This window comes from Numenius arquata, chromosome 5 (assembly GCF_964106895.1).
Source record: "Numenius arquata chromosome 5, bNumArq3.hap1.1, whole genome shotgun sequence".
NCBI lineage: Eukaryota > Metazoa > Chordata > Aves > Charadriiformes > Scolopacidae > Numenius > Numenius arquata.
This window is the reverse complement of record NC_133580.1, coordinates 41930760-41955145: the sequence shown is the minus strand read 5'-3', so window position 1 is coordinate 41955145 and position 24386 is coordinate 41930760. Positions and strand designations below refer to the sequence as shown.

Sequence of the window (24386 nt, the reverse complement as noted above, 5' to 3'; positions counted from 1 at the left end):
CATGTAAGTAGTCCAGTTCAGGGCATTCTACTTGTTTCTGGTAACTAATTCCATGGTAAATCCAGTCAAGAGCACTACATCCATCAGTATGCTCAAATCCCTTCAAGCAGGAGCTAAGGGAATGTGACATCAGGTTTATTTTCCACACATAAATAAATAAAATGTAACAGCAGCAGCAACAACAACAGAACAAAACAAAACAGCACCAACCAACAAAAACAAAACAACCTACAAAAGAACCCAACCCCAAAACACTGGTTTTATTTGCCTTTCAAATAAAGGGGGTAAACTTTAAGATGCCTATTGAAGACATTAAAGGTTTTGGTAGCTCTGCTCAGGCCTGACACACAAAGAGTCACATGGAGAGTCTAATGACAGCTTAATTAAAAGATATCTTAATTATATCTAAATTTTGATTGTTATACATTGATATGACTGTGCTTAAATGCTTTTAAGAACGTGGAAGGTTAAAGCCTAAAACATAAAAGTCAAAACAAAGATCTCCTAAACTTTAATAATAAAAAAAATTACTATTTGGCCTTGTTGAAAGTTATCAGAGAGATGAGCAAGAGATTATTGTTTCACTTGACCTGTCTTTTTAGCTCTTTGGTATTTTAAAGTTGTCATTAAAGTATTTTGTTAACTATGCTACATTTATAGTGTTCATATAAATGAACACGTAACGTGAACATTGCAATGTATGAACAGTACATTTATATGAATTAAGTATAATAGCAATAAATATTTCTTTAACATTGCATATTAATAACATCTGCTTAATATTCATTGTTAATCCTATCAAATAACTTTTTGCAATTGAATTCCCCTGCTCAATATTAATTTGAAATAAGAAAAACCTAACAAACTTACTCCTTCTATGTCCCCTCTTCCCAAAAAAACAAACCAAACAAAAATTATCAGTTGTTTGTTTAATGTATAGCCTATAACTCTGGGTATGTAACCTGGAATAAACAGCCTATAATTCAAATGTAATTTCTGAGAAGTAAAGTCCATCACTCTCCTGAGGCATTAGCAAAATCCTCAATTCTCTGGAGTTGTTCATGGATATGCTATTAGTTTCTATTCCTCTTATCTGAGGATTATACTCATACATCAATGCAAGTAATACAGAATTAATATTATATTATTTTAATAGAATTATTCAACTTCATTCATATACCTAATATTCTGTGGTGTTAAATAAAAAAAACTGTTAATAGGAACTGCTATATTACACTAAGATGATCCTAAAGATTGTGAAAGACCAATCTCATTGCAATTGATAGTTTGTTGTTTTTTGTTTTTTTTAAAAGGTCTGAGAAACTATTGCAGTAGCTAATCTAACTTTATATGGAAAGGTCTTCTATTTATTTCTATATTCTTTCATACCTCCTGTAACTGGGGCATGAGTAAAGCATGTCTTTCAAAAAAGTTACTGAGCCTTCAAATACTTTCTATACCTTAATATTTCCAAATCATTTCCCTTGATGGTTTATTATTAACAATTAATTAAGAACAGAGTTTATCGTTTGGATAAATCTGTCTTCTCCTTCCAATGACTGCTTCCCGATATCTAATCCATCATTAGATAGAATGCAATGAAAGTCTTTGGTTTGGTACAAGGAAATGTTTGCAAAACATTATTCATAGTTTATTATTAAAAACAAACAATATTTTAACTGTGTGTACTGGTATCAGTCTAGGGCAGGAAAGAAAAATAGAAGTCTTTGTATACATAAAAGAAGATACACTTATCAATTAGATTAAAACTTCAGATGTTTACTGAATTGTTATTTCAGCTCTTTGCACATTTTTTTTTCTTTTTTTTTAAAAAAACTTCTTGCTTCCAACATGAACTCCAAGAGAAAATAACTACAAGCTTAACAATACATTGCCTACTTCACAGCAGGAAGACTAATCAATTGTTGGTATATCTGCACTGTATATAGCTTTACTTCATGATTCATTTTGAATAGTTAATGTAAATTCAACAATCAAATACTGAGCTAATCTTGAATTTTCTAAGATTCAGTAGAAAAAAAAATCATCTTAATTTTGCTTTCGAGTTTACTGAATGTCACACAGTGGATAATATGGTATAACCTTTCATCAAATCTCTGGTTGAAGTGAATGTATCCCTCAAATGTACAGTTGAACACTCTACAAAAGGGCAGGTGCAACTGATTCATATTCATATCATGAATTTCTTTTTTCCTTTGCAACACTACGTTATCTGCCTTTGTAAGATGAAAGGTAGAAACAAAATATTATTCCTAGAAATCTATCAGCATATTGTTTCTAATTAATACTGGTAGATATACTACAATTTTACTTATATTTATGTCTTAACACAGACTACATATTACTTGCATTTCTGGATTCTGAGAAGGTAATTGATGTTGACGGTCTCGTGTCTGTACTCTCTAATTGTCATTCTTCCTGCACGTTTTCTTTTATCTGGACAAAAATTTGCAGAGACAGAAGATAAGATCTGAATGAGCCTCAGAAAGGCTGAATAATAAAATGCAATGCATTATGTGGTTTATAGAAAATTACACTTCAGAAAATTACACTTAAAAACCATCTCTGAAATTTAAAAAAAAAAAATGAATGGGGTTTTAGGCAAATTACTCCCATTAATGTCAGTGGGAATTGTGCAGCTAAGATCCATCTGTACTGGGTTTTTTGGGAAAAAAATAACACTATATTGTCAGGAAATATAATACTTTTCAGTAATTGTGAGGTTACCTGGAGTTTTAGGAGCTCACATGAGGGCGAAGATAATAGAATACCCATTAAATACTGTCCCTTAGAATTTTCACTGATAATTCAGTATGCTAAAATATTGTGTCTTGGAGATCTCTTCCCCCTTCTTTGTCTACTCAAATCTGGAGTGTCCTCAGATAATTTCAAAATAAATATATACACTTAATAATATTAACTTATGAGCTATATGAGATAAGTATATTCATCTACAGCACTTTATCAACTGTCCTGTGTTACCTCATTTTTCTTCTTGGTAGGCTGGAATCATAGAATTATTTAGGCTGGAAAAGACTTGTAAGATCGAGTCCAACCATTAATGTAGCACTGCCAAGTCCACTACTAAACCATGTCCCTAAGTGCCACATCTACACATCTTTTAAATACCTCCAGGGATGGGGACTCAACCACTTCCCTAGGCAGCCTGTTCCAAGGCTTGACAGCCCTTTCAGTGAAGAAATTTTTCCTAATATCCAATCTAAATCTCCCCTGGCACAACATGAGGTCATTTTCTCTTCTGCTATTGCCTGTTGCTTGGGAGAAGACACTGACACCCACTTCACTACAGCCTCCTTTCAGGTAGTTGTAGAGAGTGACAAGGTCTCCCCTCAGCCTCCTTTTCTCCAGGCTAAACAACCCCATTTCCCTCAGCTGCTTCTCGTAAGAGTTGTGCTCTAGACCCTTCACCAGATTTGCTGTCCTTCTCTGGACATGCTCCAGCACCTTAATGTCTTTCTTGTAGTGAGGGACCTAAAACTAGACACAGTATTTGAGGTGCAGCCTCACCAGTGCTGAATAACAGGGGGACAATCACTTCCCTACTCCTGCTGGCAACACTATTTCTGTTGCAAGCCAGGATGCTACTGGCCTTCTTGGCCACCTGGGCACACTGCTGGCTCATATTCTGCTGGCTGTTGACCGACACTTCCAGCTCCTTTTCCACTGGAGCAGCTTTCCAGCCACTCTTCCCTAAACCTGTTGCGTTGCATGGGGTTGGTGTGACCCAAGTGCAGGACCCAGCACTTCTCCTTGTTGAACCTTGTAACATTGGCCTTGGCCCATTGATCCAGCCTGTCCAGATGCCTCCCTAGCGCATTCCTACGCTCAAGCAGGTCAACGCTCCTCCCAACTTGGTGGTGTTTGTATACTTACTGAGGGTGCACTCTATCCCCTTGAAAGAAAGTACGTCTTATGCTGTCTATACGTGGGAAAGTAATTCTACACTGAATGTCTGAGCGTTTTAGGTTTAATGCAAAATATGCACAAATAGCAGTAATCTACTTCTGTATAGCCATCATTGACATAGCATTCGTAGCTCCCCAATTTAGCTAGAGCTATGTAGACCAGATTTGACTACATAAATTGGTGTATACAATCTTCGGTATATAAGCTGTTTTGGTCATAGTGGTACATGTTTCAGTGCAAAAGTAAATACTTCCACTGCTTAAACTATGCATTAAGTATTTTAACAATTAAAGCATTATAAAAACAGCAATATTGCACAGCTATATGAAATTGGTATAACTTTTTCCTGTCATGAAACCGCTAATAAATTTAACATGTATTTGGTCTGTCATCAAAGAACAAGGTATGAAGTCGTCATCTTAAGAAGCTACAGTTATGATGTATTTCTGTAAGAGTGAGTTACCTAGGAAATTTACCCAGAGTAAGCTTCTATGCATGTTCCGTTGATGTATTTTTTTTTTTTTTTCTATTCAGCTCAGGACCGCGGCCAGTTTTTTTAGGACAATTGTCCTAATGAAAGCAGTGTATGTATAGAATGGTAACAGCCATAGAAGAATTGATCCTTAAAGTCAGTATGAAGATTTTCTCTGGTTTTTCCATTTTAAAGAAGACGAAAGTTGGAAAACAGGCTCTAGTTCAGTAAAATGAAGGAAACACTACATTTGGCCTTTGCCTACTGTTATATTGGACCCGTGGAACCCTTAAGATTCCTCTTGGACAAGATCTTACATCAGAAATAAAAAGACAATAGAAAACTTTACAGTCCTACTAAAAAGCAATGATTCAGCGAAGTAAGAATCCTTGAATTTAAAGATAAGATAAAATCAAAATTAATTCTCAGCTTCTTTTCAGCTAGTAATCAGGGCATACAGGCCTAACTCTAGGGTGCTTATTTCCCTTGGGAGCTATCTGCAGGCTGCTGCATGCTGGTCTTCTTGCACTAGGCATCAGTTTTAGGAAATGTGAACGCATGAATCATGAACAATTCTACAAGAAGAATTGTTGCTTTTAAAATGCGTTCATCTTTCTGCCTATTTTGGGAAAGAAGTATTATTTTGTAGAACATAATATGCGGTGTATACATTTGGTATATATAATATTACTGTGATATTAGTATGAAGCTACTTCAATTCAGTTGGTACTGAAGAACATTAGGAGTTAGACTGTAATTTATCCCAGAGCAATTGTTTCTTCTTGAGGACGAAGGCTTTGTCTGCTCTGCTTTACATGGGCGGATATTTTGTTGGTTTTTTTTTTAATGAAACAATCTTCCCAAATACTGTTGTGCCCCTTTCATAACGGTTCATGAATTCAAGACTTCATCAAATCTTCTCTAGAGGCCTATAAGCTTTGCTTTAAGACTGTAATACCTAGTAATGCCAAATCCTGGGAATGACATTAATTCTGAAAACTTCAACAGCTTTATATTTTTCCTTGTTTCTGCCTAGCCACCTTGATCTGCATCTTGTTTCCTTCACACACTTGCATTCCTGTGATGCATTAATTGATACAAGAACAGCTTGTGGCATATTATTTTCCCAGAATTTGCTGCCATAAATGGTGACAACTCTAACAAGACTGAGCTGTGTATGCAGAATAGCAGTGCAAAAATCCTGTTGCAAACATTAAATTACAAAGCTCTCTGTAGTAAATAGTGTTCTGACAAGAGCAATAGGAAAATGGATTACTTTTTGCTCATTCTTTCTTCCTTACTCTAATAAGCAAGGCCTTGCTTACTGCTACTTAACAGAATAGCTTGACAAATGTAAATGTTGTTGCTTCTGCTTTGCATGCATTTGTAGTTTAAAATGTAATTGTACTGCAATTGCTGAGTCTGATGAAGTCTAATTCTGTGAAACTTTTTTGAAACACAAGCGTTCAGCATAATGTCAATGGTTCTAAGAATAGTTTACCAAATTGTCTTGTGCTGTATGTGCGCTTGCTCTCTGTGGCTGTTACCATGCTACTATTTCATCCATGAATAAAAATATGTACATGTATAATTCAGATTTCTTGTAATTAAAGCTGTTGTATTAATATAAGTGAATATGTTGTTGTTCAACTACCATAGCTTGTGTACATTTTAACAACATGATAGAAATACTTGTCTTGGTACTTGCCTGAATGAAATATTATCTTTAATAACAATTACTCCTTTAATTACATTTTTAAAGTAACTATATAGTAACAAAGTGCCTGCACTGCAAAATGAATATTAAAGGTAATGAACACAAAACTAATTTTATGCATTTTCACTCCATTTTATGATATGACTAATGATAAATTTTCATTATAAAATGTTAATCAAGCAAATAAGTTTGCACTCCCTCTTTCATCAGAGTTTCTGTAATTAGTGGGTTATGTTTATTAAATTATTTTAATTTTTGTCACATATCAAGGACAATGTACGGTATGTTTTAGACTAATTAGCACTTTGTTTATTTTAAGAATTCCATTAATCAGCAGCTACTTTTTAAATACAGCCAACATGGAAAAGGAGACTTTGCCTGGGTTTTGCAAGAAGGAAATATTCTTCTTTATCACTAGCCCACTCTGGCAGACACGTACCCAGATCCTCAGCAGATGATTCAGGCAGAGGGGTGAGAGGTTCTAGATGCAATACAAGTATGTAGTTTGTCTTTTAAAAAAACAGAATTAAGTGGAAGTCAGTATGCTTCTATGTACAACATGCATGGTTTAGAGATACTGACGCTTCTTTCAAAAGGGAAAACCAAACAGAATGCACATGATACATATTTAAGTGGGGCCAAGACAAGCTTCACTGTTTCTAAAATGGCCATTGGATTTTGTTAGTCCTAAAATATTATCTACCTTTACAGATCAGCTCTGGTATTTTCTGTAAACTGCTGTGTTCCTTCTTTGGAATCGCTGTACATTAAGAGTCCCTTTGACCATCCTACTCTACTCCCTTATTGCTAATATGAAGCTCTGTGTATTTGTGTGTTAGGACAAAGAGAAAATAGCACTAGAAAAAGAGCTTTTATACCTTGCAAAAGCATTTCTGTGTATATTTAAATCCGTTTCTTTACCCCTATATTGCAAATAGTTTATGATTTGCCAGAATAGCAATTTGTGTGGTCAGCCATCCATGATCATCTTTAGTTCAAAAACACAGCAGAAAATTTGACATTTTCTCCACTTTTATCCACTGTGCTTTGAAAAGTTTACATTGACTGTAATTCCAATGGACTGAATTCAGTCTGCACAAGAAAGGTTTCTTTACAGTTCTAATATGTTCTGCATCAGTACATATCATCAGGCTGATACAATACAATGCAGCACAAAACCATGCAAAGCCATGCAACTTGTCTGATTAATTTGTTTGGAGACTGTTAAATTCAAAACTATTTTGCTATATTGAGGCAGATAAAAGATCCTGGGATGCAAGATGATTTATTCTGCTTACAGATGACTCGTAGCAACAGATAGCAATATAACATTGTGGTTTGTGTAATTATTTCAGTGTTATTTAGACAGTAAATATATATAATTTATTCAGTTGAGAACAACTGAGGTGAAAATACTTTATTTATATGTTATAATGCAATACATGAGAAAAATAGCAGAAATGTATGTAAAAGCAGGTCTATTAACTCCTCCACGCCACAGTGTTTATACGGAACTGATATGTTTTACTTTATACAGTGATGTTTGCACATTTACATGCTTTCTAATAGCATATGGATAGAATTTTTTTATTTTCTGGCTAACTAGCATCAAAACCCTAGCATGCTGCACAAATGCAAGTGGAAATGTCTGTCATGATGGACAATTGTTTGTTTACTTCTCTCACGTTCCAAGACTCTTCAAGGTTTGTCTATTTGTTTGCTTACCATCAGGATGAGCAGTTCCTATATCTCTGAGCATCTGAACTTAATTTTCCTAAGTTATAGGTGCTTATAGCATTTACTCAGTAATGTAAGTCATTGCTTCTCAGTGGTTTTCTACATAAATTATTTCACATACTTCATCTTTTAATAATAAGGAAAAAAATCTGTTTTTAATGTACCTTCAGTTTAAATTTTTCTATATTTTTTAACCCTGTGTTTTCCGTTGAAAAGCTAATATTAAAGCAAGCTTTCCCTGGGCAGAAGGTTAATTTCACAGTTCAGAGATGCTACACCCAGTCTAATCACTGGTTAATCTTGAAATAACTTGAGGTTTACAGACTTCTCTTTCTATCTGGATGCACTTTGCTACTACCAAGCATCATGCTGTCCCAAGGCATATCACACTGAGGCTGGTCTATGATCTGCTAGCAGAGTTTTTTCTTAGCAGATGAATGGCAGCTTAAAATTAAAATTCGAGTCTTTTGAGGAAATTAAGCCATGACAAGCTGCTCACAAATCTTTAGCTGAAATTAAAAAAACTAAAGATATTAAAGAAAAGATATTTTGAAGCTAATGCCTTCTTCCTTGAAATTTTTTTGAAGTCACTGAAATCTTAACACATTCCGTTTTAAAAAAATCCAATTTACTTTTAATTTTAAAATTTATCTGAGTCATTTTCTTTCTTCTCCTAGCTGTGCTGAACTTGTTGCATTCTGTTCTCCCTAGAAAGTCCTTCTCATCCTTTTAAGTGTTTCTCTTCTCCTTTGATACCAAGATTTGATTTTTAAGATTGCTTTCCTGCGAGGCTACTCTGATCTAATAATCAATGCTTGGATTAAGTCTTCAGAATCTACTTATTGTAGTGTAAGCAGCAGACATTATAGGCTTTGCAGGTTTGTTGGAAAAAAATTCCATTCTTCTAATTACAAACTAAAGGAAGGGAAGAAAGTCTACTGAGCTTTGTGGGACTAAGCAGTGTTCATGGAGTGTATAAATTGCAGTATCTGAATGCTGGTATTACTTGGCTATGTCTTGGCTCTAAACCCCCTTTTTTTTTTTTTAATAAGCACAGAATGCTTATCATGAATAAGATTCTGCTGAGTTAACCAGCCTGTTAAAGTTTCACTTTGACCTCTAAAGAGATACAAAATGAAAATAAAAACAAATTCTCTTTTGTGAAGACTAGAAGAAAGTACTAGACTTGATCTAAGCCAAATGTTGACTGTAGTTTAAGAAGAAATGTCAAAGGAGTTAAGCAATACTAAGACTATTGCTTTGTTTTAGTACAGCATGAAAATCAGAGCTTTAGAGTTACTTGTAAATTCAGCCTGTCATATCATATCCTGTACTTCAGGAAATAACATTCACTGCATTTAGGAAACGTTAACCACATGTGAAAATGCTTTACAATCTCCGTACACCATATTTTATTGTCAATAGAAGGTATTTTTCTTTCTTTTGTTTTCTTTCTTTCTTTCTTTTTTTTTTTTTTTATATATATATGACCAGTATTTTTAATATAGTAATGGAGACACTTGAAAACGTGCTTTCCAGATAGGTACAGTTTTGACACACTCCTTTATTTTGAAACAAGAAGAAGAAAGTCATTGACTTAGATTTGTAAGATCAGGTTGCAGGAGGCAACAACACAAATATTGCGTCACTACCCATGTTATTTTACAAAACGTGAAAAGTTGCAAGAATATGTTTTAGTTTTTTGTAGATTAGATGATCTTTTTGTTTAAGTTAATGGTAGCTAAACATTTCTATGTCCCTGTGAATTTTTAAATACTTTTGTTTTGTTGATTATAGCTTTATTCTTCTCATCAGTAGAGTTTAAAAAGCTGTGTGAGTGAACAGAATTAGTTAGAGGTGATATTCTTCTGTATTACTCAAAGATATGTAATAGGTCTTATTCTGAAATTATTTGCATGGTAACTGAGAAAAATGCTATAAAAAGGTATACTATTAAAAGACATATATATTGGTGTAGACATTAACCTCTTCCCAAAGATTTATATGTACAATCTGGACATACTGAAGACTACATGAACCTGATACAAGCACCATAATAACAAACCTTTGGTGCATATAGATAGAACAAAACATTGCGGTTAGTACTGAAGTGTAATTGGTAGACTTTTTATTATCAATAGGTTATAGAATGTTAAAAATACCTCTTATAAATTGCAACAACAAAAGCAAAAAAAAAAAGTTATATGATTTCTTCTTTTTATTCAAATTTAAAAATCCTTTTATAGAAAAAGAAATTTGCAAGTGTTTTGCATTTAGCTTATTCCCAAATGCCATGTTTACTGGCATAAACTTATAAAGCAGTAAATATTTCAAGAATTGCATTACACAAAACAAAGAGCATCCCTTTGAGCAACTATTGTGTAAAATCAAAGTTTGAAACTTTGGGGTCACATTAGTGCCTTGAGTAAATTCTCATAGGTTTTTCACACGTCATTGAAGACAACTAGCTAAGTACATACTTAACAGTGAATATCAGGTTATGCAGAGAATTGTTTATTGTGTTTATTCTCATGTAGGTGATCTGGTGTTTAGTGAATATATGCAGTTATGTACAAGTGTGCTACTAAGGAAAACCTGAGTTATATACTTTCAAACTTTCGTGTTACATGGACTTCAGCATTTCTGAAGAAATAACTTGTCAGTCAGAAAATAAAATAAACCTAAAACTTCACTTAGGAGAACATGCTATGGCAGCAGTTATTGCTTGAGTGGAAAATAATACTTCAATGTTTGCCAAGCAAACAAAAGGATGTGTGTCAGATGGTGAAATCAAAATGAATAAACAGAAGAGCTGTCAACTTTAGTTGTAGTTTCAGAGTATTTGGTTAGCCCTTTGGTAAATGAACTTGCTGCTTTTTTTAAAAAAATTATTTTTAATTTCAGTGTGTATTTTACTGGTTTCTTTTTTATGAATGAGTTTTTACTACTAATATTAAGCAGGGGAATCTCGCTCTTTAGTAAGACATTGTCATAATGTTTTAGATATATAAAGTAGAGCATTTAAGAAATACACTGCTTAATAAGTTACTATGTAAATATACCATTAGTTTTCAAATTGATTTTCATTCAGTATTTTAGCTCGTGAAACAAGTAATATAACTAGAAAATATGGCTTAATAAGTACTTGCTCAAATAAAACAAGAAATAACACCAGCAGCACTTAGACTTCAATATTCAGAAGCTGTTATAGAAGAATGGTTTTGCAAGTAAGATTACAAAAGGTAAAAAGTTTTCTGAACAATTATTAGACTATATTTATAGGAAGCTTGAGGCTGGAAATGGTTGCATGTTTTCAACGAAATATTACTTTGACTTAATGTTTAGTTCAAAACAGTAAAATGATCAATTTCAGCCATTTAAAACTTTTGACTTGATTACTCCAAAACAAATGTTTTTTTCATAAGCAATTTTTGATGCGGTGCTACTTTGTTAGTTGATGGTGATAAGTCAACACATTTAACATGATTAAAGTACCATTTTCACAATTTCTGATTAACAACTTTGTTCTATAAATATTTATGAAATTTGAGACTCACACCCTGATAGCATAGTATATGGCTAATGAAAAAAGTATTTTCTTAGACTCTTATGGAAGGGATTCAGAAATTTGCAGGGGAAGAAAGCAGAGCTAGAATTAAACATAGATAAGCCCAGTACTCTGACCTGAACTAGAAATAAGTGGGTCAACCTAAGGGGTTGTGCTTGTACTTTTAAGATACAACAGCATCCTCCAGATAGATGTGAAAGTTGTCCCAATTCCTGGTAACGACCAGTTAACTTGCCCTCTATTAAATGTAATACTTGGGAACTAATTAATTGATTCAGAGTTTTAGCCTGGCCATTCTGCCTATGGTTTTCGAGCCCTGCTTCTGTCCTGTAGTTAGCACTGTGTCGGGTTGCGCTGTTTGGCCACCTTATATTCAGCTTGTAATGGCGTTGTCTGCCGTCCAAAGGCATTGTGTCTTATCCAAAGGTCTCAAGTATTGTTGTGCTTGTTACAGGCACTTTTACTGTGCCTATTCTCCTTTTTCTCTGCCACTTACTTACATTTGGTGGATTCCTAATCATCAGCCTCACAAGCATTTGCCTATTACTTCATAAACTGTCAAATATCTCTTTAAGCTAACTGTAACCCATTTCATATATGCAATATGTTCACATATACCCACTGGTTGACATAGTTTCAGTTCTTGGTAATAGTATTGGGAATTAATACTATCTTAATATGTATAAGGGTTATACAACAGTTACTGTTTTAACTGGAATATGAAAGAAATATCTGCCACTGTGAGGTTTTGAATTGCCTATGAGTTGTTTCATACTGTGTGCAGATGATGTGGTACTGGTCAATCATAGAATCATAGAATGGTTTGGGTTGCAAGGTACCCCTAAGCTAACTCTCTCCTGCTCTCTGCCCTCCTTTCCTGTTCCTCATCATTAGAAATAATAACTAAAGGACTTAAATGACCACTGTCTCAAATGCAGACTTTTAAAGAAATAATAGAAACACAAATTTAGTCTTCAAGATGTAAAAGATAGGTATTTTTGCATAACAAGAAATATAAAATCTCTTACTCCATCAACAGCTTGCTCAGGTTTAGTCTTCTGGATGTAGGTGTGGGTATGACTTGCTCTACTTGTTCAAAAAAGAGATTCAGAAGCTTTATCAGCTGATTGTTTTCTAAACATGGAATTTTACCTACATTTTTGCGTGGTGTTGCCTCAGTAGAAGGAATCTTTTCCTGTTATCTTCTAACATGTTTTTATGTTATTTTTAAACACATTTTTACAGAAAAATAGTACAGTGGTATTTAAAAAAAGAAAACCAAAATGAGGAATAACTAGGTAACAGCGCTATAGGAGAAGATTGGTGGGTTAGAGTGAACAGCCAAGGGAATCATAGTGAAAAACTTGTTGACTGTGAATCAGCTGTGTCATACTGGTTTTTTGGAAGGGAAATGTTATTTTGAAAAATGTCAGTGTATGTTATGTATTGCTGATGTGGTTATAGAGCTGATGTATTTTAAAAAATCCTTAGTTCTAAACAGTTCTGAATTGGAATATTGGATTACTTTAGGCAACACATATTAAAAAAAAATTAAAAATAGAGAAGCAAGAGAAGATAACTTTGTTTTCCTTTAAAGACAAAACATTTTCTATGTTCACTGTGATGCAAGGAAGTTGGGAAAAATAAGGAAAAATAGATTATTTGTAGTTGAGATTTTGGCAAAGTTTCCTTCAGGATGAATCTGAGGACAGTTAAGCACTGAAGTTTCGTTCAGGATGAAACTGAGGACACTTAAGCACTCCTTTGGGTCTTACAAGGTTCTGGAACACCCTCTCCATATCATGCAATAATTTAGGTTGGCAGTGGCCTCTACAGCTACCTAGTTACATCAGGTTCTACAGGGTCTTGTTCAGTTGAATTATGAGCATCTGACAGAGGCTGCATGGACTCTTTGGACAATGTGTTGCAGCACTTAATCACTTTCATTGTGAAAAATACTAGTTTAAAAACAGGATATATTGGAATCTTTCTGTGGCAGGGAAAGCATAGCTGATTTTACACTAGTGCAGGAAGGAGGATGAACTAGACTGTCTCTTTTGGATCTGTATGTCTATGATTTTTGTGGTAATTAATTCCATAAATAATATATTTTTCTCTTTTCATTGCAGCAGGAAAAGAATCAAGAAAGCTCAAGAAATAAAGGTAAGTGCTAATTATTTTCAAAATGTGGAGATTCTTGTAATTATCACAAATCTAACATCCATTGTTGGTAAAAAATTATCCAGACAAATTGTTTGCTGAGTGCTTTAGTATTCAAAATGACAAAAAATATATCAGGGAAAGGAGGATGAAATGTAGAAAGTAAATGCATAAGCTACAATTTTTTGGAACTATGCTTGAGGTGAACAAGGCTGACTGTTGTACTCCGGATGGGCTGGGCTGCAGAACTTCTCACTAAGTTTGTGTCCTCAGCTGTGGATGCTTGTTATACTTCAATGAAACATCAGTACCGTCACTTTAGCTTCTCCCTTTCTATTCAGTAAATCTATAATTGAATGTGATTCCAATTTATGCACAAATTAATCATGTCCTTAGTAGGCTGCCTTGCAAAACTATTGTCATCTGTGGTTTTTTGCGTACAATTTTTTTATACTTTCACTGCACCTTACTCTGTGCCAGTGGCTAGGCACTACATGAAATAGAATATCCAGGTTAAATAAACAGCCTTTTATCAAGAAAATTAAAAGACTTCAGAAATGTGAATTGTGGATTTCGTGCTTCTTTCTAATATAAAGTCTGATAAGAGACAGAAAACCCAGATCTCTTGGTTAAAAATTTGCTAAGCAAGCAATGAAAGGCAAAATTGCCAATAGAGGCAAAGATTGTTCTCTTGATATTTTAGTTGCTTATAGAGGTAGGCTATGATGTACTGTAAAAAAGGAAAACAAAGGGAAACTAAAAGAAGAAACAAAAACAGTTAAAGGTTACAAAGAGAGGAGGGAATTAAGTGACAAACTAACCTATATCTATCTTTAGTGCCTTAGGAAGCAATGCTTAATCACATCACCTGAGTTATCTGTTCTTAATTCAGTTATTTATGTATCATAGTACTCATTAATCTCAATTTCCTGCTTTCCCTTCCACTAAGGCTATACACGGGCATCTAAAGACAAAATAAATCTGATGGTTGTTTGGAGTTGTGTCGGGACAGTTACATCATGATGATATGATGATTTACATCATCTGAAAGACCTATGGTCTTTCATTTGAAGAGTTTGCATGGTAAAATAAACCAAAATAAAACCCCTTCAGTTTCACCAGTTTGTGATTTATAATTTTCTTTTCTGAGGTAGTACAATATAAAGTTGAATCATCTCTAGATGTAGTGAGTGTATGCATGATGTATTGTTCAAATCCTTTCCTGTATTATGACTTAATACAATTATATAAAAGACTATGATAGCTCAGGTTAGGTTATGTAAATAAGATATTTATGAATACTTAATTTTAGAGAAATTACAAACTTTGAGCCCCTATCTACAAAGACAGATCCATAAGTTGGCTATTCTTGTGAATTTTTATAATTTATTTCAGTTATATTTCGCTGTTTGACACTCCTCCTCCCACCCCTCACCCCATCCTGTTGCCATGCGTGTGGTCATTATGGTATATATGTGAGGAACAAGTAAAAGTTAGGAACAAAATAATGAGCTAGTTGGGAGTGCCCATCATATTCATTAGCTGTTAGTTTAGTTAATCAACCACAGAAACAATTTTCCAAGGCTTATAAAATATTGCCCACAACCACAGCCAAAGAAAAGCATTAAACCCTACTTGAAGGGAGATATCCATTATCTCCAAACAGGCAGTGTAATTGATGCTCAGCTGCACAAAATTTGTTGTGATTATATCTGTAACATCTCTTGAGGAAATTTTTAATCTACTAAACTTCCTGCATGCTGTGCTTGTCTCTGCCTAAACTGACAATTCAACTTGGAGGATTTCAGTGGTCTGAAAGACTACTCATGCACAGAGTAGGCTTTGGAATATATATATATATATATATATATATATATATATATATATATATATACACACACACATACACAGAGGTATGCTAAATTGCTTAATGCTTTTTTGGGGGGTTGTTTTGTGGTTGGGAGGTTTTTTTTGGCCTTCTCTTTTCATATTCTTTAAATTTCTTATTTGTTTTAATGTGTTCTTTTTCCATGTCATTGCAAAGTTTCAGAAGGATATTTTTATTTCACTTGTAACTTATAAGAGATATATAAGATATTAAAAGTGTTTCTGCTTAAAATACTGGTTGGTTTGGATGAAACAAGGCTAAATTAATGTTTTGGCATAAACATTCCTGCATTGTCAGCGAGCAACTAATGGATTATCTGAACGTATTGTGGTCTGCACGTGTTCTTTTGAGATGGGTAAATTGTTCTCAGGACAGGGTTCTAACAATATTCCTTACACTTTCCATATATGACAGCTACTGTATGCAGTAAAAGGACAAAAAACATTTTCTGTGGTTCCTTAATTGCTGTGAAACTATCAGAACCAATGTTGTCCTCCAAATTCAGAGGACAACTACAGCTCATGTTAATCTTCCCTACCGAATGAAACTCTGGAGTCTCTGGTGTGCCTTGTAACTTCCACTGATATGAGCATTTCGGTATCTAATTCTTACCAAGAATTTCTTTAAGATTGTATTTTTGTAATAGAAAGATATTGCAGCAGAATTTTTTACTTCCGCAGGTTTAAGACGTTAGTTACAAGCACCATTCTGTATCTTTTATTATGTTATAAATGCCTAAGAATTTTTCATTTTACTTCATTTTTTTTCTATAAAATAAATCTGGTTCCTATTAATACTTTAGTAGTGATGTTGCTATTGTTTTGTAGTGTTTGGTTTTCCTCCTGACATTTTCCTGACCCACTTGTCCTTCCCATCTGTTACTTCTGCTGTCAGCAGCTAAGTCAATCACACCAAAATAGAAGCTAATACTCAAACATGCCCTGTTCTGACACTAATCCCGTTTCTCTCTGATCTGTGATATTCTTTTTCTTGTTTCATTTAATGGATAACAGATCTGTGTGTACACTGTTTGAGAAAAAAGCAACACTTTTTATGTAAAATAATATGTTAACATTTTAAATTTTAGTGTATGCTGGCAAACTTCCTTATACTTCTGGGAATTTTTTGTGCATGAAAATGATTATCACTAGTGCAAAATAAAAATTATATTAGTTTCGTAATGTGTCTTTAATATGAAAGAAATAACAAGGCAAACAATCATCAACTAAAACCTTGCTAAATTTTCCTTGATGGTTTGGAGTCACAATTTGACCTTCCTTACTGCTCTTTCCCAGTGTTAACTCCTTCAGACAAATGAACATTTCATTCCAAACCTATAGTGGATGATAAAATAGATACTTTTGCAATGAATTGGAAATACGTTTGCCAATATCAGAAATTGTGTTGTATTTAAGCAATGTGCAGAATTTTCTTCTCCGTTTGTGCTTAACTTTGGAGACTTTCAGGTGCTTTTAATAAAGCATTATAAACTTTAAAGTGGAAATTGTTTCTGACAACTTTATTCTGGAAAACTTTTATTTCTGAAGAACCAGAAGATTGACTAGTGACACATGTCAACTCTTTGCCAAACTTCAAAGTCATCTAAGTTTCTTTTCTCAGAAAAAGCCTGGGCACACTGGAAATAAGGAGCCACAAAATATTTCAGTTAACTGGTAACATTTCAGATGATCAGTTCCTGAACTCAGTCATAGATGTTTTGAATTATGGTACAATTATTCTCTGTTTTTAAGAATGAAAGATTAATTTCAATGTAGAAAAGAAGCATATAATATATATTTCTAAAAAACAACAGCAGCAAAACCAGAGAAAATCAATAGAAAGCTAAAAACCAGTTTTGAATCTAGGCTGAGAGTAAGGTGATTGTTTTGCTGATATTGAACAATGAGATGATACTGTACACAACTTGTGTAACTTTGGCTATTTGTTTTAGCAACTTAAATAACAGTCACTGAAGGATACAAAAATTGCTCCAGCTAAGATTTGGAAAACATACAATTTTCATAGCATTTGCTAGCTGCTATTGATCTAAACTTTGAACATCATTAACACCCAAAACTAAACAGGAGAATATTGACTGACAGTATTTTAATTACAACCGGAATTTCCAGTTGTATTCAACCCTTCTCATTTTATGCTTAACTTAATAATCTGAATGTCAAATCATTGTTGACTCACAGATCAGTTTCAAAAATGTAGTTCTGTATTATTGTGAACATATTGCCAGACTCTTCTGATACCGTTAACAAACATCTGTTCCATTTATGATCTTTAGCAAAGAGGATTACCATATGGGCATCACTTGCATATCTTACTTGGTTTTCACTCCTTAAAAAGTTCACATACCTGCACAACAGTTGTGGTATTGTCTGGGATTCCAGATTGGTGTTGGAGTCTTTTTCTGTACAATGATAAGTGTAAGACAAGGAGGAGTGAGAAAAGCTTAAGGTTGTTCAAAATTGAAACAACTTAAGGGACAAAACCAGTAAGGCCTTAACTAAAGCAATAACTTTTAAAAGTCACAATTTATCTTAAGATACTCTAAAACGCTATTGGGTGAGCAAACTGTTATGCCTGTCCTACAATATGGCTGGCTGCTATTATTTTTGATAATGAGCTAAGCCATGTATGTTCTGATGCAGAATACAAGGCATCATTTTCTTATGTTGTGTTATATCAGTTACTTTCTGTAATGTATCCAGTGACTCATTATGCCTGGTCAATCAAATTATTCTAAATTTGTATTTCAACAGACTTGTATTATGGGAGTATGGTCAGAATCTGAACTGCAGTCCTCCTGGACTGAATTGAATGATGTTTTAATTTGTTACACTATAGTAATCCTTCTCTGGTAGAGCAGTACACATCAGAAAAAAATGTAGTATTTCAGAGGATATATTTAACAGCAGGCAGGTTAGTAAATGTTTGTCTGAGAGTGTTGTTTCCATTGGAGTGCGGCTGCTAAATAATCTGACCTACAGTGTTATTTGCTCTTAAGTTTTTTTTCTTTGCCATTGTGATCCAACTTACCTGAGTGAATAAACTTTTAAGAGATAGCATGAGGATTGTTTGAATTTTGTGCCAAATACTATCACAGAATCACAGAATGGTACCCTCTTCCATTCTCCTGCAAAGCCTAGTCAACTGAAACTCTAATCTCTTCTGTCATTTAAGAATGGCCATAAAAACCGCAGTCCTGTCTTCCACCCGTTTCCATTTCTTTTCATTTCCATGCTCTTATAAGAGACTCACAGACACTGTTATTAACTGAATGTTGTGGGGTTTTATTTATTTATTATTGTCTTGGAATGGCTTTGGCATGATTAACATTTGTAAAAATACCATTTTTTTTCTAGGTTCTGAATCAGTTCACAGATTATGAAATGCATTGAAAAGAAACAAAAATCTTTATCTGTGAAAATAATTTTAATATAACAGTTAATCTTACAATCTTATTTTTGAACAGTCTCAAAGCTCATTGTGAGAAAATAAAGTCTGTGGGTCAGAGGCTGAGATACCAGTTCTAGGTAATATATTTGATAACAGTGCAAGTACCTAGACTTTGAAAGTATACATTAAGAGCAGGGTCTGTGCTGTACTATATAGCTTTGTGAAAAGGCTTTCTTACTTATTTTAAACAAAGCATTAATTGACAAATCTGAACTCCAGTTTTGAGATGTGTCTGTCAACACAGCACAGTATTTTTACAGTAATCTAGTCAGACCTGCTACAAATGTAATGCCATAAACAGAGTAAACTGCAAGAATATGTTTGGCTCACCAGTTGTTGTCTTGAGGTAAATGTTCTTTATGTTAGCCAAGAAATAAGTAAAAGTACTCAAGTAATAACAAGTGGGTACAGCACAGTTCAAATATAACAGAATTGCAGCAATTACCATATTTTAGCATACAGATATACATTCCATACCAGAGAAAAACCGTCTGCAGTTTTAGCATGGTGGTGTCAGGGGATGAACAGCGTCATGTAGAATTTCTTGAGTGTTATATTACAAATGATGTCCATATTTCAGCATAGGAGTTATTTCTAACTTTATGTTGGTTGCCTCCAAAGTTCCTAAGTCCACTTTTGCTGTGACAGGTATGTATACTAAAAAGATAATAACTAGAAAACAAAAGAGCCAGAATGAGTCTAAAAAGTTTTCGTAAATTACACAAAAATTCACGGCTGTCCCTGTAGGCTCAGAAAAAGAATTCAAATAACAGGATATGTCTGTAATTTTTCTTAAATGCACATTATTCCTGCCACTAATTTAGAGCTATGTGAGGGGGTCACACATATCTTGAGGGCCACTACAGAGATACCAACTGATATATATTACATATATATTATCATATACGTATGTGTTATATTCTTAATGGTGATGGAGAAGTGAAGACAAAAATGTTCTCCAACTGTGTTTTATTGCATTCATAATAGAATGAAATTCATGTGAGATGTATCTGATTTGTTAGCAGCTTTAGGAATTATACACACAAAGAATTTCTTTCTTTTGGTTTTCTTTATGGCAGGGAAAGGGACATCTGACTTCATTGTTCTTCTCATATGTAATATTCGCGCCATTCAGAAACTTGGAGGGGAAAAAATGGCTTCTGTAAAAATTCCATGCAAGAACTCTTCTTCCGCAAAATGATATATCTATACTAACGAGAGAGAATGGTTACTTCTGTATGTAGTAGCATTGTAGAGCTAACACAAGAGATTGGTATCCCTATCTAGTTTTTTCTAAAATTCCTCCGTGTCCTTCTAAAATTTAGGTTACATTCTGTTAAATTGTTACATCTATTTCAAAGTAGGCAGTTTGAACTTGACTAAAGAGAATGTGTTCAGCGGTATTCAAGAAGTTTCTCTCTGTAGTGCACAAACATTTCATTTGAACAGATACAGCAAAGAAGAGATTCAACACTGGCAGGGGAAGGGAGTCTTGAATACTTACTGGAATACATATTCATTGCTGTTAAGACTCTACTAGCTTTAAAGAAGTGACTCAAAGTATGAATGTAGAAATTGTGCTTATTTAAATTTATTAGTAGTCTGAATTTTAATGATATGTGACCCACAAATGATTTTGAATAGGAGTACAGTTTGACTAGCACTCTGGATTTTTTATTTTTTTCATGTAAATTTTGTTTGAAAGCTTCCGTGTAGCTGCGGTTTAACTTGAAGACTCGATTGAAAATGTTTTGGAGAGTTTCTTGTACTGTTTCTGGTGTAGGCTGAGAAGAGTTAATGAACATGACTTTCTTTAAGTTAGTCTATTCTTTTATTATTAATAATATAGAGTTTTAGAAGTTAAAAAGTCATGCTAAAAGCTGTGTCATTTCATATATTAAGTTTCTCCTCTGTGCTTAAAACAACACTGGATTTCATTTTAAAGAAGAAATATTCTGAAATATGTGTATTTTCAATAATATTAGCTTTGGTTTGCTTCTTTGTTTCTTCTTAAAAGAGGTATACAAACCACAATGGCTTTATGAAGTGATTTGAATTAGCTATTGAGCACTGAAGACTTGCACTAAATTCAGAGACAGAATGCAATGCAATGAGAAAGTATACTTGGATCCATTAATATACGTAATATAAACATTAGTGCAGTCTCTGTAGGCTGTGTGTGTCATGTTTCTCACATGTAGTGAATATTCATTTGATTACGCTAGCAATAGAAATCTAAGAATGTAAAATGTGAAATGTAAATGCAATGTGAATGTACAATCACATTCCCTGTGAAGCTCAGAGCTCTCATGGCTTTGGTGCATTTAGGTACATAGTTTAAAATGTTACGCACCTCTTCTGCATACCCTGCTCCTTTGCAGACCCTTACTATTCTTGTAATGGGGAGCAAAATATGATTTCTATCTGTACCATAGTTATTTTATTTAAGTTTGGTGTATAATAGCTAGTGAGGGCAGGTGATTTTACAGTACTTGTGACGTAGAAGGCAATTGTTGTGATTAAAAATAGTTAAATCAGGATAATAGAAAGACTAACTTGTTTTTTATGTTGCGGACTGTTGAAGCAAGAGAGTTTTCATATCTTAACACCATGAAGTTTTCCTTTTAGAATAGATTTTAAAAAAGAATAGTGTATGTTAGAAACAATTATAATTATATAATGCTGTATTATAATTTAATGTTAATACTCTATAAACTTATATTTTATTTGGAATAAGTACATCATGTAATAGCTAAAGAATCAATGTAGAATTTTGCGGGAAGCAACTTTACAAGAAAGACATGGACCTGTTGGAGAGGGTCCAGAGGAGGCCCACAAAAACGATCAAAGAGCTGGAGCACCTCTCCTGTGAGGACAGGCTGAGAGACTTGGGGCTGTTCAGCCTGGAGAAGAGAAGGCTCCAGGGAGACCTCATTGTGGCCTTTCAGTATTTAAAGGGGTCTTATAAGAAAGATGGGGACAAACTCTTTAACAGGGCCTGTTGCAATAGGACAAGGGGTCATGGTTTTAAACTAAAATGGGGTAGATTTAGACTAGATATAAGGAAGAAGTTTTTTACAATGAGGGTGGTGAAACACTGGAAAGGTTGCCCAGAGAGGTGGTGGATGCCCCATCCCTGGAAACACTCAAGGTCAGGCTGGACAGGGCTGATATAATTGAAGACATCCCTGCTGATTGCAGGGGACTTGGATTAGATGACCTTTAAAAGTCCCTTCCAACACAAGCTATTCTAAGATTCTGTGAACTTTCATTATTTGTTTTTATTCTTCTATGGCATAACCCTTGCTTTATCAGAAGATCTCAGTATTGTCTCAATATAAGCTTATCTAAAATAGTCTGCTGCGGTACCTTGTTACTGAACGGAAAGGAGGCTGTGACATTATATTACTGGAAAAGATATATAGACTAATTTTTCTAAAAATCTGCAGGGATCTTTACCAGCTCTACTAGCATGCTCCTCTAGATACGGACTTAAAAAACAATATAGACAATAGTTCAATTAAACTGTTTATAAAGGAGTATTTAAAGGAAAGGAGTGGTTGTCTTGAAAGAAGAAGCGAAGTCCAGGATGAGTACATAACATTGAGAAGCAACAGATCACAGGTACTGGTATTTCAGAAATAAATTCTATTTTTCATCATTGTTTTAAAATAAGTACGTAAATAGGTGTCTTTTTAATTCAGGTACCATGGTTTTTATTGTGCGTTTATAACATTAAATCTAATAGCTATGGTCATATCTAGCAGATAGGTTTTCTGTGCTGTTTATAGGCTGTAAAACATTCCTTTTAAGAACACACAGGAAAAAAAAAAGACATATTTGTATTACACGGGAGAAATTTCCTTACTTATGCCATCTAAAAGAGAATTATTTTTTGCATTCATTGTGAATTATTTAGAATGCTATTGATTGTTGGAAACATATTTTCTCACATCAGATATCTCTTGCAAGCAATTTAAAGGACAATCAGAACTTACATAACCTTGAAAAATGAGTCTGGTGAACATGATTTCCACTCCCACCCTCACTCCCAGTTATTGCAGCACCGTATATCACTCAGATGGCAGTTGAAACAATTACAGTATTCATTTTTTGCCTTACTCCTTGCATAGCAAGGGTTGTTGCATTTCATTATCCATTAAGGTCATGTTCTAGTTTACTCCAAGCACCCTCTTTTGCCACTGCTTCAGACACTAGAACACGATTAACAGTGTCAGATCCTGTTAACGTTTACATCATAACTGGAAGCAGATATTGAAGTGACGTGCAAATTAAAGACTGCTAAAATGCCTGCCACTAACGATTATGGTGGGGCAGTATTAAATTTCTCATTTGTTTCCAAAGGTCAGATTAATAAAGCTGCATGGCACATTATCATAAAGGGTGGACCCAGCTGTCTGTTTTGATTATGCTTAAAAGTCTGGTGTTTCTAAGGAGACTTTGCAAGGAATGAATGCATCCATTTTAACTAGCAGTTTAAGTGTGGGTAATTATTAGACCCTTTTCTGAAGAGATCCAAACCAGAGGTTGCTGTCGATCAAATGTCTTTCTGCTTTTCAATTTACGAATATAAAAAGTAGGTTTCTCTTATAAATTCCTTTCAGGTTTTAATCCTTAAATTTTAAATAGCTTCCCAAATACCTGAAAAGTTTATTCCTTAGATAAACCAGCTGTATACTAAACTACATCAAATATTAAAAATAGACCTGTCCCTATCTATTCCAACATGACTTAAACTATCCTTTTTTTCTTGATTCAGAAGCATTTTAAAGAATCTCACTAAAAGAAATAGTGTTTTGTTTGTTTTTTTCCCAGATGAACAGCAAAAGTTTCCTGCTATTTTGTTGATGTGACAAATATGAAAAAATATTCCTTATAATTGTTATGACTGTGAAGACCATAGTGTTCTTTAGGAAGAATGTTATTATCTAGTACAGATATATCTGTCTGTCTATGTAATATCATACTAATAATCTAGTACCCTGATATATGAATAAGCAGAATCATATAGGTGTTACACAATTGAACATAACAATATTACAGGTGTATTCCCCATTTAGTACTTAAAAGAGCTCATGTGTGTTAAATTTTTTGGAAAACGAACTTTCAGTTTGTTGCCAGCTAAAGAGCAATTCTTTTTCCCAGAAAATTTACACTGGAACTGATCTCTATTTATGCAGAGCTGCTTCACAAAATAATTTCATCCCAAAGGGACACTACTGGGCTTTAAATGAGGAAAAATTTATCTTCTGTATTTTTTTGATCTGTTTTTGGAAGGTGTAGTTTTTGGACCATATAGATGTTGGCTAATGATAGATACTCCACAGATTAGAACTACAACTAATTTAACTATTTAAATTAAAGATTTTAATTCATTTAACACAGTGGATAGATAGTTCATAGCTTA

General features: G+C 34.0%; 1 protein-coding gene across 3 annotated transcripts in view; it reads left to right on the top strand.

Moving 5' to 3' along the window:
* Positions 1 to 24386, top strand: part of FSTL5 (follistatin like 5) — a 291423-nt gene that overhangs the window by 9787 nt on the left and 257250 nt on the right. For 2 of the 3 annotated variants that reach the window (XM_074147435.1, XM_074147434.1), the window contains exon 2: positions 13575 to 13605. In XM_074147435.1, the coding sequence (XP_074003536.1) occupies positions 13575 to 13605 (31 nt within the window). Of the gene's footprint in view, positions 1 to 13571; positions 13606 to 24386 lie in introns of all 3 variants that reach the window. The other variant, XM_074147433.1, reaches the window with a different exon arrangement.